Source organism: Camelus dromedarius, chromosome 3 (assembly GCF_036321535.1).
Source record: "Camelus dromedarius isolate mCamDro1 chromosome 3, mCamDro1.pat, whole genome shotgun sequence".
NCBI classification, from domain to species: domain Eukaryota; kingdom Metazoa; phylum Chordata; class Mammalia; order Artiodactyla; family Camelidae; genus Camelus; species Camelus dromedarius.
The window spans coordinates 102,703,400-102,720,566 of record NC_087438.1 but is presented as its reverse complement, the minus strand read 5'-3'; the positions used below and the strand labels follow the sequence as shown (position 1 = coordinate 102,720,566).

Sequence of the window (17,167 nt, the reverse complement as noted above, 5' to 3'; positions counted from 1 at the left end):
ATAGATCCTCGCTCTTGTAGGGCTTGTGTTTTCAGAAGGCTAATGGAGGGGACAGCAATTGTGATGTCATAAAGCATTCTAGAAAGTGAGTTGCCATTATGTCTTCCCTATAACAGTTATCATTACCACCTGACATCACCTAATGCTTTTCTTTACTGAAGTGACTTTTTAAAAAGAAATATAGCTAGAGGTTAAGTGACTTGCCCAAGGTGACAAAGCAAGCCTGTTGTATAAAAAGTACATGACTTCTACACCAATAGAGCTTATCTATGGATTACTGTATATGAGTGTACAGACAGAAAAGGGAAAGACTTCAAGTTCTGAGAATATGATCTTCCCACGAATATCGGGTAATTTGGTAACAATATATGCACTACAGCATAGTAGGTAATAGCATATTCTTTGGAATTAAACCTGGGTTCTAATTCTAATTCTGTCATGTATACAACAGAATAAAATTAGTAATGGGCAAGTTCCTTAACCTCTCTATATCTCAGTGTCTTTATCTGTAAAAAGAGAATAAAACAACTCATTTAAAGAGTTGTTGGTAAGGAGTATGAGAGAGAATAATATATAAAAAAGCATTTGGATTAGTCTTGACACAAAACTGTTAACCTGTAGTAGCAGTAAGTGTTATTAATGGCAGTAAAGAACAGTTAATAAAATAAGGATAGGAAAGAAGGTAAGAACAGGAAAATGTCTCCCATATAAGTAAATCAGGAAAATATCGTCAGGATGGCATATGGTCAGTCATTCAAACTGACATTAAATCCTGAAAATCTAACTATAATAATAAGTAAGAAACTGGAATCTCTTCAAATTCTTTAACCAAACTTTTTTTTGAAGGAAGGGGAAAGGAGGGTATCAACCCATATTAAAGGTAATGCTTCTATTTAATCTAAAGATTTGTGGCTGTGCTTTGTAAGGGTCCTAACATATGGTTATAATCATAAATACTAAAGGTGGTCAAAGGATAATTTTATTAGTGTTTTAGGTTTTCAATGTTATCAGTGTGACACATAGCTCTTATAATACAAAGTAGGCCCTTAAATCAGTTCTTTGAGGGCAGAGGACCATGTCATTTCATCTTTCTATATCTGATACATAGCAGTACCCAAAATGGCCTGAAGTCCTACAAAAAGAACAATTAAATAACATGAGTATTATTTTATTTAAAAATGAATATATTCTAATTACAGCTTTAAACCACAATTTGGAGAGTTATTCAAAAACATTTATACAAGGTCATTATATAGCACTCTTTCAAGAGACAGTGTTGTTAAGTATTCCCAGACCCTAGTGAGGTCAGAAATGCTGTACCTAACTCTTGTATGACATTTAGTATGGGAAAAAGCTCAAGGCATTCTCACCTCTTGGATTTGCATCCATATCTCCAGATGTTAGGCCAATCAGGTTTGGACGCTGTGTCTGTGTTCTTGAAAAAAACTGTCTATACTGAGATCTTCCAGAACTGGTAATACTAGGAGCTTCTGGATTATAACCATCTGGTTCATAGGTATCTGAGGGAAAACAAAACAACAAACCATGTAATAAATCAGAGTAGTTAAATAGGTTATCATAAACTACCCACAAAAAATGAATTTCTTCAACAAATATAATTATATCAACCCATATGTATTTCTTTTTGAATTACAGTATACAGATAAATCTACTGGAAATGAAAGAAACAAAAATGTTCCTGTCACAAAATATAGATACGTACATTCATTCTGAATTACTGATATATTTCTAGATTTGGTTACCTAGTCACCTTTGTCCTCTATATTAATTATGTAATTTAAACTTCAATGCACATTTTTAAAGGGAATCTTCACATAAACAAATACCATATATAAATGACTGGTTGAGTTTCCTCTGTTATTATGTCTCACCAATTTCTGGGTACTCTTTTAATTAGGGGGAAAATTAATCTACACTTCAAACTGGAGAGGTAATAGCTCATTTCATATACAAAACCTATTTCAAATGTTTTATTACAAACAGCTAAATAAGAAAAATTTTATATTTATAAATATAATCATTATCTTAGTACCACCTGCCTCATCAATTCCACTTTTATTATGTTCTGTTTCCTCTACAACTGAAAGCTTAATTTTTAAAATTCTAATGCTAAATAAATAATCTTGTTAGCATTAAAAAAAATTCTGAATGTGTTGATCTCCAAAATACCTTCATCCTACATTAGAATGAAAGAAGGATTAAGACTGAGTGAAGACACTGATTCTCACAACTCTGATTTATAAATCCTTGCATCTCTTTTTTTTCTTAATGGAAAAATTCCTTTGTTGTTCATATTAAGTTTCAACTACAAGATAAGGTACGTTTAGATCTTTAAAACTAGCCAATCAATTCTATAATTCAGAGTGTAAGATCAGCAAATTATGATTAAAAAGTTTTCAGTTACCACTTGGCACTCTTGACAGACTATCTCCTACAGTTAAGGCTACAGAAAGTTTTAAAGAAATTACATAATCAAATGGCCTTGTTCTTGTAATTCCTGGGAATACACAGAACCCCAAGAAACTTGAAAGTCTTTTAGTTAATTGTGATGACCTGAGATCTGAAGGCAAACTGAGAAATGTTAAAAACCTCATGAGACACCCTCAAAGTACTCCATAGATCTTCAAATCATACATGCCAATAGGAGGAAAGAGTTTTCAAGAAATCACATTATACACAGCCAGTCCATAAACAAGGGGCAGAGGGAAAAAAAAGACATGTTCATCCATGATCAGCAAGAGACCAGATGCTTCAACTTGTTTTAAAGAAAAATTAACCTAGTTTTTCTTGTAACATATAACTGATTAGAAACACTCAGGTAGACATCCTCATCCTATCTACTGGATTAGAAACTAGTTCAAGGAACTAGTGTCACTTTAGTTACCGAGGCACTGCAAGTAAATACAAAGGACACCTGAGATGACACACAGGAGGCCTAATCATCTAGGAGCCACTAGGGACAAACCAAAGAAGCAGAGGAACAGAAAATAAACTGCCTAGGAGCTTCAATGGGACTTTGTGATAGCAGATCAGGATACCACGTCACTTCTTAGGCTGGCCAGTTTATGACACAAAAGATCAGAGACCTGGATGGCCATCTGTAGCAAAGCTTACCTGGGACCAGAGGGGTGGGGCTGGAGACTGAGGTATGGTACCCAATGGAGGATCCCATGAGGTTTCGAGGTGGCACCAAACGAGCTGCCAACAGAGGAGGCGGTGTCCCCAACTGAAGTCGCTCAGATGCAGCAGCACCATGTTCACGAGAGTACATGGGCTGTCCTACAGAGGAAAGAATAGGAGGGCAGCTGGGATTGAGTCACAAGCTTCTCTTAAGTAATGATCTACTTCCTGAGACTTGAACCAAGAACAAGGAAGGTACACCAATGAGAACATACTCGAGAAAGATGTTACCAAGATTCTTTTTAACTCAAGAAACAGACATGCAACTGGTTAAGATGCACTGAGGTATAAAGAGAGAGTAAGAACTAAGTAGTATGACTGCATAATCTTCATTTTGTAATACTCTTAAGTGGAATAACTATGTGCTGATTTTACTCAAAACTGAACAATCAACCATATCAAGTTATTAGACAAAGGAGCACTGAGCTATTATTCACGCAGACTTTTGTATCCAATGAGACATGTGGTTATGAAGGCTGTCACACCTATTTGAAAAATAAATAAAAATACTCCTCCCTGAACTCATATATTTCAGGTATGCACAAAATATACTTCTATATCTGGGAGTGGAAAAAAGAACAATAATACAGGAACTTAAAAAAAAAACCCAAAACCACCACAAGCACACCTTCACAGAGAATAAGACATGTTCAAAAGAAAAAAAGTAAACAAGACAGCAAAAATTTGTTACCCTGTCAGCAGGTGGATAACACAGAAAAAGAAAAAAAGGACAAAAACAGATAAGGAGACCAGTCACTGTCCATATGAAATTACCTCAGATACTAAGAATCACTTCTGGAAAGAAAGCACATTTGCAGTCTATATACATTTATATAAAAATGTCAAAAACAATGAAGCCATGTTTCATAGAAAAAGATTTTAAAAGACAAGGTATCAAGGAGCAAAACCATCCTCTGGTTGGCTATTTAATAATATCTTTTTCACTGACTACCTCATATGAGACCTATTTTAAAGATTTACTCAATATTTTATATCTAAAGTCAGACACTTCACTACATGGCACAAGACAAAATTTAATTTTTTTACACCTGATTAAATGTCTTTATAAAGTTGTAACATTCCAGAAGACTTCTAATACACCTTAATAAGATAAGTCACAAAGCAACCACTTGATTTCACAGTAAATGGAGAGAAGAAATAGATGTGCTAAACCTTATTACCCTTCTCTTCCTATATAAGGAGCAGAAAAGGAGGTGGCAAATCTTACTGATTAAGGAGACCATATGCTTAGCACCAATCCTTTCAGAATTTACATAAAAAAGGATCATTCGATCATTACCATTGAGAAAACAACTTAACTTATCCTCAAAGATCTGGAAAGAGTTGTAAACATGACCTACTGCAGAGAATTTCTTGCAAAATGAAGTAGTGTTCTAAACAGAAAAATGGGAAGTACAATCTCAGTTCATGTATGATTGGTTTAAATTTATGATACAGCACTCAATGTACCACATGTATTTAATTGTCTCAAAAAAATTAGAAACTAAAAGGCTGGTTTATACAATGTTTTTTTTAAAACGAATGACGAAGAACATGGTTTCAGACACTTCAGGAAGATGGCTGTTTATTCAAATGAAGCCTAATTTTCTTCAACACCACCTATTCAGGTCTCTAAATACTGTATCAAAAATGGTTCCTTAGATAAAAAGCTGATTACAAGTCTGGGCAGAAAATTTGTAAGATGAGCCTGGTACACCTTGGTACACCTTGTCCTTCCAAAAGCAAGACAACTATCAAACACTAGCTGTCAAAAACAAAATAAAACCACCTGCAGAAACCAACATGAAGAGGTTCCCAATGGTCAAAGATGAGACAATTTGAACTTCAAAAAGGGCCACAATGGGATGAAACAAACCAAACATTAAAAATCCACAAGTTCATAATGATACTTTAAAAAAATTCAGTAGTCCCCCTTTGCAAGATACTAGAAAACCAACCCATTCTCTGAAAACTGATAAATTAAAGGACATTAAAGCACTTATCCTGTCTTTCCTGTGAAAAGTGCATTTCAGGTTAACCAAATGGTTAACACTGCCAAGTTGTACTGTCTAGAACAACAGCCAATAAACAAAGAAGAAATCATAGAATTAGAATACCATACTTCAATAAGCTCAAATGAAACAAGAGATCCAGGCAGGTATCACAAATGACCACCAGCAACTTCTTAAATGGATGGATCAGGATGAAAACATCTGTACACACTGGTCAATATTTGTAACACAGAAAGGAGAGAACTTGATACCATGTACATCATGATATACTGCAGTAGGAAATATATAATCCCATGGATAAAATACTCATTCAAAATAAGGGGAAAACGTGAACCTAATTAAGTATCTAGATCTAAACCTCCAACTTATAGGAAATACAAGGGATAGAGGAATGTGTTAAATGACACCAAGAGATGCAATGTGCCAAGTCCAGAATGTGGAAAAATTCTTTAGGACAAACAGTCTGCTTCTTCACCAAATAAATGTCAAGGAGGGAAAAAAAAAAAAAAGAGCTAAGAGAAATGGTTACCAATTTGAAAACTTAAGGAACATACCAACTAAATGTAATGTGAAACTTTGTTTGCATCTAGCTTCAAAGGAACTGGCTATAAAGGAACACCTATAATATAACTGGGAATTATGAACCCTGACTGGGTATGTGACAATAGTAATAAACTGTTATAAATATTCTGGGACTGTGATAAAGTATAGTAATTGTGTGCATGTGTGTTTAACCCTTATCTCTTAGAGATACATAATAAAGATTTTACAGATGAAATGTTTATGTTTGGGACTTGTTCTAAAACAAAGTCAGAGGTGAGTTACAGACAAGCAAGACTAATCGTATGTTGATAAATGTTGAAGCTAGTAAATGAGTAATGAAGATTACTACAGTATTCAAAGCTCCTCTTGTGTACACTTGAAATTTGCCATAATAAAGTTTTTAAAAACCAAATTGGTTACAATAACGGTGAAGATAAGCCAGCCACAATTTAAATTCACTCAATTTAGTTTTTATCAGTGTAGAGTGACTGAGTAATTTCGAACTGCAAACAACCCAAGTTCACACACCTATCTTAAGTCATTCATGTATCTTACATGCCTGATAGCAACATTTTCACATTCTTAATGATAACTCTAATCAGTTGAGGATAGTCATCATTCAAACTAAAATTTTAGCTACACTTTGTATTTTTCCTGATTTTTTGTCTTTAATAGTATTAACAAGAAAAAGAAAAAAAATCCTAAGATGAGTTTTAAACTAAAAGCTCAATTAGAAAAAAATAAAAAGCTATACCTTTCAATTATTGACCATATTTATCACGTGTCTTCCCTATTAGAACTCAAGGTCCCTGGCACATCTTCTGAAATTCCAGGGCCTAAACAGTTTCTGGCACATAGTAGGAACTCAATACTTAAAGAAGGGATTAAAGTTTATTTACTAAAAGTATACCAATGACAATTAAGTATTTTTGGGGATGAATATCTTTATTTGATATTCACCAGGCATTATTTAAAATGGACAATATGACAACTAATGCAACACAAATCCAAGTAACACACGAGGGGAGAAAAACTCTAGACAATACACAATGAATCTATTGGAGACTGAATTTTCTAGACATCAAAATCCATGACTGTGCACAAAAAAAAAATGTTATATGCAGTCCACAGAATTAAATGAGGAATCTCAAGTTTTAGAATATAGTGTTTTAACTATTTTACATAGCAATAATAGGAAATGCGTTTCCTGAAAGATAATTTACGTAAATTCATTTTAAGATTGACAACTGCCTTCAACCCAAGAATCAGTCTTCTAGAATCTAGAATGTTGTATTTCACTATTACTTTTTCACATACCCAGTACAATGAGCTTAGCAATTGTAAAATATTTCTATTATAACTTCTTCAAAGTAGCATAAGAAACAGACCAAATTTAAGGCAGAAAATGGAGTATACTTAAAGATGATTCTGTCCTGTGAAAACTGAAAAAAAAAAAAAAAAAAAAAAAAAAAAACCCCCAAAAAACTAAAAAACAAAATCCACACCCCAAATCCCAAACTCAAAACCATATACTGAATTAGTGACTTCAAATTTGGGTAAAATGTTTAAGTACTTCCAAGGAAATGGTTTTAATAGGTGTCTTTCTGTACAATTCAAGCTACATTTCATTATTTATGTCCTTTTCAGAGTATCTGTGACATTTTAACTCAACAAAATTAAATTTTCAAAGTTTTTTCTAAATTGTAGCCATTTGACATTAACTTTCAAATAGCATTACCGGGAGCCACATACATCCTACTCAGTTTTACAATGGGATAATTCTTTTTCTTCTTTTAACATTCAATTGTCCTCTTCCAAAGCAAGTAATAATTACAGACTGGATGAAGGTTTCATTTTGGGCAGAATTAGTTCCTTTGTTACCTGTGTTTCTGAGGTATTCTATTCATTTAGTTTTAAAAGCAAAATACATTGTGTTTGGTTTTTTTAGGATTTTTTAAAATATTGCTTTCCCACTATTAGATTTTTAGTCTCTTGGGGGAAAAAATCATTTCTTATACATCTGTATATTCCCAGTACCCAACACTGAGCAGAGTCCTATTCTTACCTCCAGAAATCCAGATTTCATTTTTCTATGTTTATTTGAGTCTCTAATGACATAATTTTCACAACTAAATACTATTTGATATGCTGTTCTCTACTTACATTTTCTATCCTGTGAATTTTAATAATCATTTTAATAACAAAAAACCTGAAATTTAAAGTTTCCCAACTTTGTTAAATTTTCCTTAAGGATAGCCCAAGTTCTCTTATTATGTTGAAAATATACGTATCAGTTTTTTAGTTTTTTGAACTGAAACAAGTTTTAATTTTTTTTGAAATTATCAATTACAGCACTTAAAAAGTAAACTTGAACAATCTGATAAATTCAACTTATCTGTCTCAAAGCAATTAAAAAACAAACTATTTTTAAGTCAACTGACTAGAAAGATATAAAAAACTTATAACAAATTACACTACAATAAAACTTTTTTTTTAATGTTTAGATTATCAGGAACTCTTTCTTAGGTTTTTAAATTTCTCTATAAATTTTAGAATTAAATTCTAACTTTTAAGGAAGAAAGTAGTTTGCATAGCAGAGTTTTAAACTGTCCAATATTGAATATTCTGTAACTTTTAAAATACTTAGTTGCCAACCAACTAAACCTTTTTATAAACACTGACTGACACAGCATGTAAGGTTATCCTAAAGCAGTAATTCACAGTGCCAAAAGGAAGTTATTGCCTTTTATTGGTCTGAGACAAAATGGGGAAAAAAATGTAACTAATATTTCATAAAGCCAAATTTAAAGGATTGTCATTTATTCTGCTACTGTCTTACTGTGGCATAAAAATGTTATCTTTAAAACTGAAATATTAGATGTCTTCATATACAGTCCTTAATGTGGCAAAATAAGAAGTTGAAAACTGTAATGGCCCCCCAAATATTCTTAGAAATGCTACCAACCTCCGAAAGACAGAAGTTTGAAACTTTCTTTCTAAATGGCCTTTAATAATATTCCTAAAATAGTCTGGCTTTAAAAACTAATAGAAAAATCATCTTCAAGTTGCACAAAGTCAGACATCTTGTTTGTCTTGGCTCCCTAGTAGGGAGTACAATGGCTGGCACATGATAGTCATTGAAGAAATAGCCGCTGAATTAATGAATATTAAGCCAAGTCATGAAATAAGTAACTGCCAGGTTTTTTAAATCAAAATCAAAATGGACTTTTTACTGAGTCACAATGTTAAATTTAACAACATTAAAATAAATGGTAATTACCAGATCTTTTAATAAATTAAAAACAAAATGAAACTTTTACCGTGAGTCATGATGCTAAATTTAACAATATGAACATCTGTCATCTGCAAAAGATTCTCAGATAAATAACCCATTTTTCATATTTATAAGTCCATTTATCATATTTATTAAGAAATAATGTTAAGAGCTGATTCAGTGGGGAATAGATGAAACAAGATTGGCAAATGTTAAAGGTGGGTGATGGGAACATGGGAGTTTGTTATACTATCTACCTTCTTTATTTTTATACATGTTTGAAATTCCCCATAATTAAAAAAATGAGAGTAGCAATAAAACAAATATGCATTGTAACAAGACACTATAGTAATTAGAGGACTGTGAGATACAAAAAGTGGAACAGGATGGACAATTACTTTAGTATCAGATGTGGTTTCTGTTCTGAAGCAGCACAGCTGAACATAAGATTTATATACATGAAAAGAAATCCAATAGTATGCCTATGTATAGCTATATGTCGCTATGTAATAAAAGGTTTTTGGTATTGTAGGAGTTCAGAACAGACCAATAATGTTCTCCACATATTTAGAATATTTGGGCCTTGCAAAATAGCAGAGAGAGCATATTACTAGAAATGAATACAGGAAAAGAAAGCTGAATCATGACAGGGGCACAGACAGGGTATAACTGGCCTGACCAGAGAAAATGCCCATGGAGATTCAGTGAAAAAAGATTACCAAGAAGTGAGGAATAGACTATAGAGAGAGTTAGAAGCCATACAAAGGGGTTCATCTATGGTTTAGGAGGAAACACTGGCTACTGAAGAGTTCTCATGAGGAACCATCATGGCGGGTTCTCTCAGGAAAGCTAGCTTAGCAGCAGTTACGTGGTGTGACTCGGGGCAGGGGTGGAGGGGAGTGAAATGTAATGGAATCAAGAAGATTGTAGCAATAATGCAAAATGTGAAGTGATTCAAGTGTAGATGCAGTCATAGTAGGAACAGAGAGAAAGAGATACTTCAAAGAAAAGGGGGAAGGATTTTTGATTAACTAGATAGAAAAAAAGCAAAGCAATGAGTCATTTATGTCAAGGTTTCAATTCTAGGTAGTTAGGTGGGTGTTAGTTCCATTAACAAAGAAAGACAAGGACTGCGGAGGTAGTACAGACTTACGGAGAAGGTAATAGGCTTGATTTCAGAGAGGCTGAAATTTATGGACAATAATAACTGTAAAATTATAATAACTAATTTTTACATAGAGCTTACTAGATGCCAGATACTGCTCTAGATGCTTTATACATATTAATCCACTTCTTCCTCAAAACAATCTTAATGAGGTGAGTAATGTTGTTATTATTTCTATTTTACAGCAGAGGAAACTAGTATACAAAGAGGTTAAGTAACTTGCCTAAGGTCACAATGATGTAAGTCATGGAACCAGAACTTAAACCTGGGCTTACTTACTTTGCTGTGTTGCCTCTCCATATCACAAATGAGATGAAGACATGATTATGATAAACACAGTTTACAAAAAAGATGAATTTACCTATGAAGTTACCTAGCTCTGTAAAGAAAATTTCACAGTCTGACAGTTTTAATAATAAACTACCTTATCTGTGTTTTTGGAAAAAGGAATTTTTTTTAAAGCTTTAGTAAACTAACAACAACAATAAAAAACACTTAATAAATAAAAGAAAATTAGGATTCACAAAAAAAATTATTACAGTTAAACATAAATGTTCCATAATAGCCTAACCACTAAATACTACAGTTTAAATGGTGCTATTCTCACTCCAGCATTACAAGTTAAGTAATTATTAGGCGTATTTCATCCGACCCTTTGTATACTCTTAGGAGATAAGCCTTGTGTTTTGGCAATTCAATCAGAGGAACAATTTTTGAACAGAAGCTTCAAAATAAAATTCCTTTATAAGAGACCAAATGTTGCTACTCTACAGCACAGCAGACTTCTCCAATACAGAAGGCCTCACTCTTCTCTCCCATTATCTCACAAAATTAAAAGCTATGTAATATAGCACAGCCACACAGTAAACTACCTTCTGAATACAAATATAATTTTCATATAGCGAAGTCCATAAAAATGGAAATTTAAAGTATAAAACTATTATGAGAAAACCTGGCTTTTTCATACCCTAGCAATGTTAAATCAAACATTTACTCACGTTCTGACACTGTATAAAGGAGGTTCTGGGGTAAAGGAGGAGGTAGTCTTGCTCCCACTGGTGCAAGATTGGGCACTGCACTTGTCCCAGGCTGGTCACGGTTGTTTATCAAGCTTGACTGTGTTATGGGTGGTCCTACAGACAACAAAAAGTAAAAAGTAGAGAGTATTAATGTTTCCTAAATAACAAAAGTACTCACTATACTCAGTACTAATTTGGATATTCACACTTAAAATTCCTACTTTGGTGTAGACAGAATTAAGGAATTTGATATGTACAGGCTTAAACACTGAGTTGCATAATTAATTAAAATGATATTTCAGTTCTATAACAGACAAGAAACTAATTTCGGGTGGAAAAAAATGGCAGAACTTGTTGCCTCTGAAGGGTGGAGGTGGAAAATGGCTGGCAAGGGACTTGAACAAACTTTCTGAAGTGATAGTAAAGCTCTACAGAACTCTTAATGATAAACATGTTTATGTGTACTGATGTCTACAACATACTGTGAAATGAATCAAAATTAAGAATGGAGAGATGGAAAGATACGTGATAATATAAATATAGTAAAATGTTAATTGTAGAACTTAAATGGTGAGTATTTCTATTTGCTTGAAATTTTTCATAGCAAAATGTCGAAGGGAAATGACATTTTTGGATTCAACTTCTAAACAGGTATGTTCCCATACTGAGATTAAATGGTGAGTATTTCTATTTGCTTGAAATTTTTCATAGCAAAATGTCGAAGGGAAATGACATTTTTGGATTCAACTTCTAAACAGGTATGTTCCCATACTGAGATAAGAATTTTTATTGTGAGACTATCTATACCTCAAAGATGCCTTTTTATCTAGGAAACAAAATCTCAACCTGAACTTCACAATTATACCATTTATGTGACAATATTCACAAACACTGTTAAAAGAACTATATTCCTACTGACCAAATCTACACATTAAACGTCACCAAATCTTTATCAACTTTAATGAAAGGTGCTCTATAAAGAACGTTAATGCAGGAAAGCTATGTGATGGGTACACAAAATCATGCTAAACTATTTTTGCAATTTCTTGTGAGTCTATAAAATTATTTTAAATTAAAAGTTAAAAAAGAAGAAAATTCAGCTGGCTCCATCACACAATGCATAGTGCATTGGACTTCTATAAAAGAAGAAAATTCAAAAAGTACCACTTAAAATGCATGGCATTTTAAAAAATAACTTGCCAACTCTTAATGTTTTAAATGTCTTCAAGTAGATGTTTTCCTGTATCTTTGTACACATTAATTCTTTACCCCAGAATTTTTTCAGTTACATTTAAAACATTTTACTCTTGTTTCTGCTAAACCTGAAACTAAGGTTTTTTAAATGATTATTTTTAAACATTTCGTACTCTTAGTTTTGGTGGATGTGATAATAGCATATTGATTTTTTTTAAGTCCATATCGTTAAAGAGATTCATATTTAAGTACATAGTGGTGAAATGACATGACATTTGAAATTTATCTCAGGAAAAAAATCCAAAAAAAGTGTGTGCGGAGGGAGGGGGACAAAAAAGACAAAAACAGCTAAATAATAACCACCGAAGTTGGATGATGGTACCTGGTATACCATTATTTCACATCTGTGTATATTTTTAAACTTCTAAAGAGGGGAGGAGGAATTGTACAAAGGCAATCCAAAGATACAAACTTTCAGTTGTAACACAAATAAATACTAGAGATGCAATGTACAACATAATAAATAGAATTAACACTGCTGTATATTACATATGAAAGGTATTAATAAAGTAAATTCTAAGAGTTCTCATCACAAGAAAAAAATTTTTTTCTATTTCTTTTATTTTGTACCTATATGAGATGATGAATGTTTACTAAACTTATTGCAATAATCACTTCATAATGTATGCAAGTCAAATCATTATGCTGTATACCTTAAACTTACACAGTGCTGTACCTTAATTACACAGCAATAAAAGTGGAAGAAAAAAAGAAAATATCCATAATAAAATATTTTAAAGATTATTTCAATATTCCCCAAAAGATTTTCTTTAAAGTCTGGGAAATTTCACTAAACTACTGGTATGCTCTTTTTCCTGACATCTTCAAAACACTGGCTTTCTAAGATGCTATCAACTAGCAAGATTTTGACTCCAGATCAATATAGATTAGACCATAATAGAGAAAATTCACATTTGGAGGTATTACAGATAATGCAATGCAACACTGGATAGAAAAAGGAAAGAACAGCATCTTAATTATGGGAATATATCCCAAATTCTATTAATAATATATTTTCAAAAATAAAATCGTGTCAAGTTAGCTAAAAGGGATGGATTCTCCTAACTATAATTCTTCACTAAAGAAATATTCAACATATACTTACTTGGTATGGGAAGCACAACAGAAGGTGGAGGCTGGCCATGTCCTTGGGGAACAGGAAGTCTCATACTGTGGCCAGGACCTGGACCTGGACCTGGGCCTGGGCCTGGGCCTGGACCAGGGCCTGGACCAGGGCCTGGCATTGGAGGCATTAACATTCCAGGAGGTGGTGGAGGAGGAAGCCCAGGAGGAGGTGGAGGGAAAGGAATCATGCTTGGTAGGGCAACTTCATCAACAACCAGGGGATCATTTCCATGATCAAACTGACAAAGGTCACCAAGTACACAAAATCCTCTTTCTGTAAGAATAAAAGATAAATAATGTTATGACCTACCCAGAGATCAGAAAACAAAACAAATCTCTGAAACACCCACCAATCTGATTCATGTGTTTTTTCTTCAAGGAGTCTAAAGCCCTCTCAGTGTTACTCTCTGTTCATCATCACACACACTGAGGTAGGGGCAGGTATACTCTCTACATTCCATATTGTGAGACTGTATTTTGAGACAGTAAATAGCAGGGTCAAAACAGGCTACCAACCACTATTAGATTAATCTATTTGCTACTCAGTTTTTGTAATAAAATTTCAGATATTTTAAGTAACAATTTAATAAAGGTGTGGGGGATAAGGAACTTGAACTAGATTATCTAACTTCAACTATCTATTTTCATGGTATTATTCTAAAGCAACCATTACTGCTGTATCTAGAAGTTAAACTTTAGTTTAAAATATTCAAATGAGCATTATGTACCAGGTTATTCATTGTAGCACTGTTTGTAACAGCAAAATATGTGGAACGCCCCAAAAGTGCCATCAATAAGAAATAGCTTTGAACACATTTTTGTACATACAGAATACTAAGAAGCATAAAACGATAGTGTGGAAGCTCTTTGTATATTTACATAGAATGACTGCCAGGAAATATTGCTAAGTAAAAAAACATTATGCAGAAGAGTATAAATAGTATATAGCATACTAGAATATATGTTAAAAAGAAAGTAGGGGAGAATATATGTTTATGTAAGTATGCACAGACTATGTCTGGAAAGACACAAGAAATTGACAGCGTTAAATTGGCCTTGAGAGATCTTAAGGGTAGGGGAGACCAGGGTGAGAGAGAGTTTAATGCCTGAATTATGTGATTCTATTCCCTACTTAAAAAAATATATAAAATGTAAAAATATATATATTCTACGTTTTAAAAAAAAATGTTATAATGTCTGTGATTTGCTTTAAGTAACACAGGCCAAAGAAAAGGCCAGAGAAAAGCTGTAGGAGTATACACCAAAACAAGACTGTCCATGAGCTGACAACTGTTGATGAGATCACGGATACACTAGGGTTCACTATATTTTGTCAACTTTTATAAATATTTAAATATTTCCATAATAAAAATTAAAATACATACACACATCGATTCATTCTTGCAAATGGAAAGTTAGCGAATTAAAATTGTAAATAGGTTATACATGCTTAACAAATTCCCAGCATCAAACACCACACAAAAAAATGACAATTCCTAGAGTCTACCGAATTTTGTGGTATTCTTAGAGTGTCTGAAGTAATAAGAACAAAAAACAAACTGAAGGGTCAAGTTTGAACATTCTGTTAACAAGAGCCAAACTATTACACAAATGAGTAAAGAAGCATACGCCAAAAGAGTTTCTCCTCATTCATCCCTTTTAATCAAATCCAGGCTGCAATGGAAAGGTATGCAGTATCAGCAACATTTGCCTTACTAGTGCTTTTGGGTACAACATAAAAGAGAATTTTTTACCATCATAATCTCTGCATCGCCTCTTTGGTGGTGGGTTTCGACCAAAAGAATTGGAAGAGCTATGATTATTATAGTAATTAGACCAACTCTCCGTTGTGTTTTCAGAGTGGTGCGCAGGTGCGATCACAGTAACGGTGCTGGGAATAGACTGTGCCCCAGAGGAATACTGCTCAGAAGAGTTCGGAGGTGGCGCAGACACAGGCACATAGGAACTCTCCAAGTCATTCCTTTCACTCTTAAACTTTGATCTTTCCCTGTGCTCTGCTTTAGAGACAAAACAAAAACAAGAAACAAGTAAGATCAATATCTATGTTCTTAAACTCTGCTTATTTTCTCACTTGCAGAAACGGAAAGATGAGAATATTAAATTCAACTTACTGAGCTGTCCATATTTCAAAGTACTCTCATTATTAGCATAGCCTAAAACCAGGAACATCAACAATGTGACATATCTTGACCAATAATCTCTGTAAAACCATCTTTTATAACATCAACATCAATACATAATGAAGAAAGACCGGCTTCTCTACTGATACTACGAATGCTATCCAAGAACTGACTTCCAAACTGACATCCTAAGAGATCAGCGGCTGGGGTCACAGTAATCTACTTAAATTTTTTTCTTTTTAATTTTAAAAACTCTAGGCAACCTTAAAGCAAATCTGGGGGGAAGGAGAGGCAGTTGGGCTGAGGAAGGCAATCCTCTTCCTCCAGTGATAGCTTTGTTGATTAAAGGACATTTGTTTCAATTATACAAAATGACCTAAGTCTAGACATGAAGTATGATATGCTTATGAATAGCATCTTTTGGTCAAACTCCTTCAACTCCATTCTGAGAATAGTGCCCTGTCTTTGTAACAAAATCAATATTAAGTTTTTTGAGACAATTCCAGATTTTACATTGCTCAGATATATTAAAGGTACACTTACCTTTAAGGGAATTTCTGGTACCCTTGTGATATGGGAAGATAAACAACTACATAGTTTTTAGGGGGACACCTCATCTACTCACCAACATTCCTATTTGGATCTTGGTCTTTGCTGCGCCCTCGGCTTCGACTCCGACTTCGACTCAGACCTCGGCTCTTACTCCGGCTCTTACTCCTGCCTCTTCTCCAGTCATACTTCTCACGGTACAATTCATTCCTCTCATAGTACCGATCATAGTCTCTCCACTTGCCATCTTCTCTTTTTTTCTCACGTGTCCTGTAATATACAGATATGAAAGCCATGTGTATACTACAGAAACCAAGTCTGTAAACAAATCAGTACTATGAAATATCCTCCTTGATTCATCAAAATTCATAACTTCTATGCTGTTTTAAAAAGCTGTAAGATCACCACATAATTCCTCTAATCCATTATATAAAAAGAAAACACATTCCCTTCAAGTACACTGGGTGGGGAGAAAGGAAAAAAAGAGGTGAATCCAAAGTATGGGGAGGGGTGAAGGGAAAAACATATTTAAAACTGGAGAAGGCAAAAGGCTCAACACAAAGTTTTCCTAAACAAAGACTAATTTTTTGATGGTAGGCTGTTGATTCAACATATAAACTTCACTACGTATAATATAAAATGCTATGGACAATTATAATACTGAGCACCCCTAACCAAATGGAACATTTCATTGATATTCTCTAAGGAGACTGCTCCCACCCCTGAGCTCTTGGGGAAAGCACATAATGATGACTGTTTATAAAAGGAAGAGAAAGCATGACAAAGACAAAAAACAGAAGGAACAGAAGGAAGAAAGATAACATTTTCTTTCTTCAATCAGTTTAGAGGGAGAGGAATAGAGCATACGTTAAAAATCCCTTTAA

General features: G+C 33.7%; 1 protein-coding gene across 2 annotated transcripts in view; it reads right to left on the bottom strand.

Annotated features, from left to right (window-relative positions):
- Positions 1-17,167, bottom strand: part of RBM27 (RNA binding motif protein 27) — a 57,006-nt gene that overhangs the window by 21,496 nt on the left and 18,343 nt on the right. The window contains exons 5-10 of one of the 2 annotated variants that reach the window (XM_010990351.3): positions 16,360-16,553; positions 15,348-15,611; positions 13,574-13,867; positions 11,194-11,328; positions 3,136-3,300; positions 1,371-1,520 (exon numbers count right to left, since the gene is read on the bottom strand). In XM_010990351.3, the coding sequence (XP_010988653.1) occupies positions 1,371-1,520; positions 3,136-3,300; positions 11,194-11,328; positions 13,574-13,867; positions 15,348-15,611; positions 16,360-16,553 (1,202 nt within the window). The remainder of the gene's footprint in view (positions 1-1,370; positions 1,521-3,135; positions 3,301-11,193; positions 11,329-13,573; positions 13,868-15,347; positions 15,612-16,359; positions 16,554-17,167) is intronic. The other variant, XM_010990352.3, reaches the window with a different exon arrangement.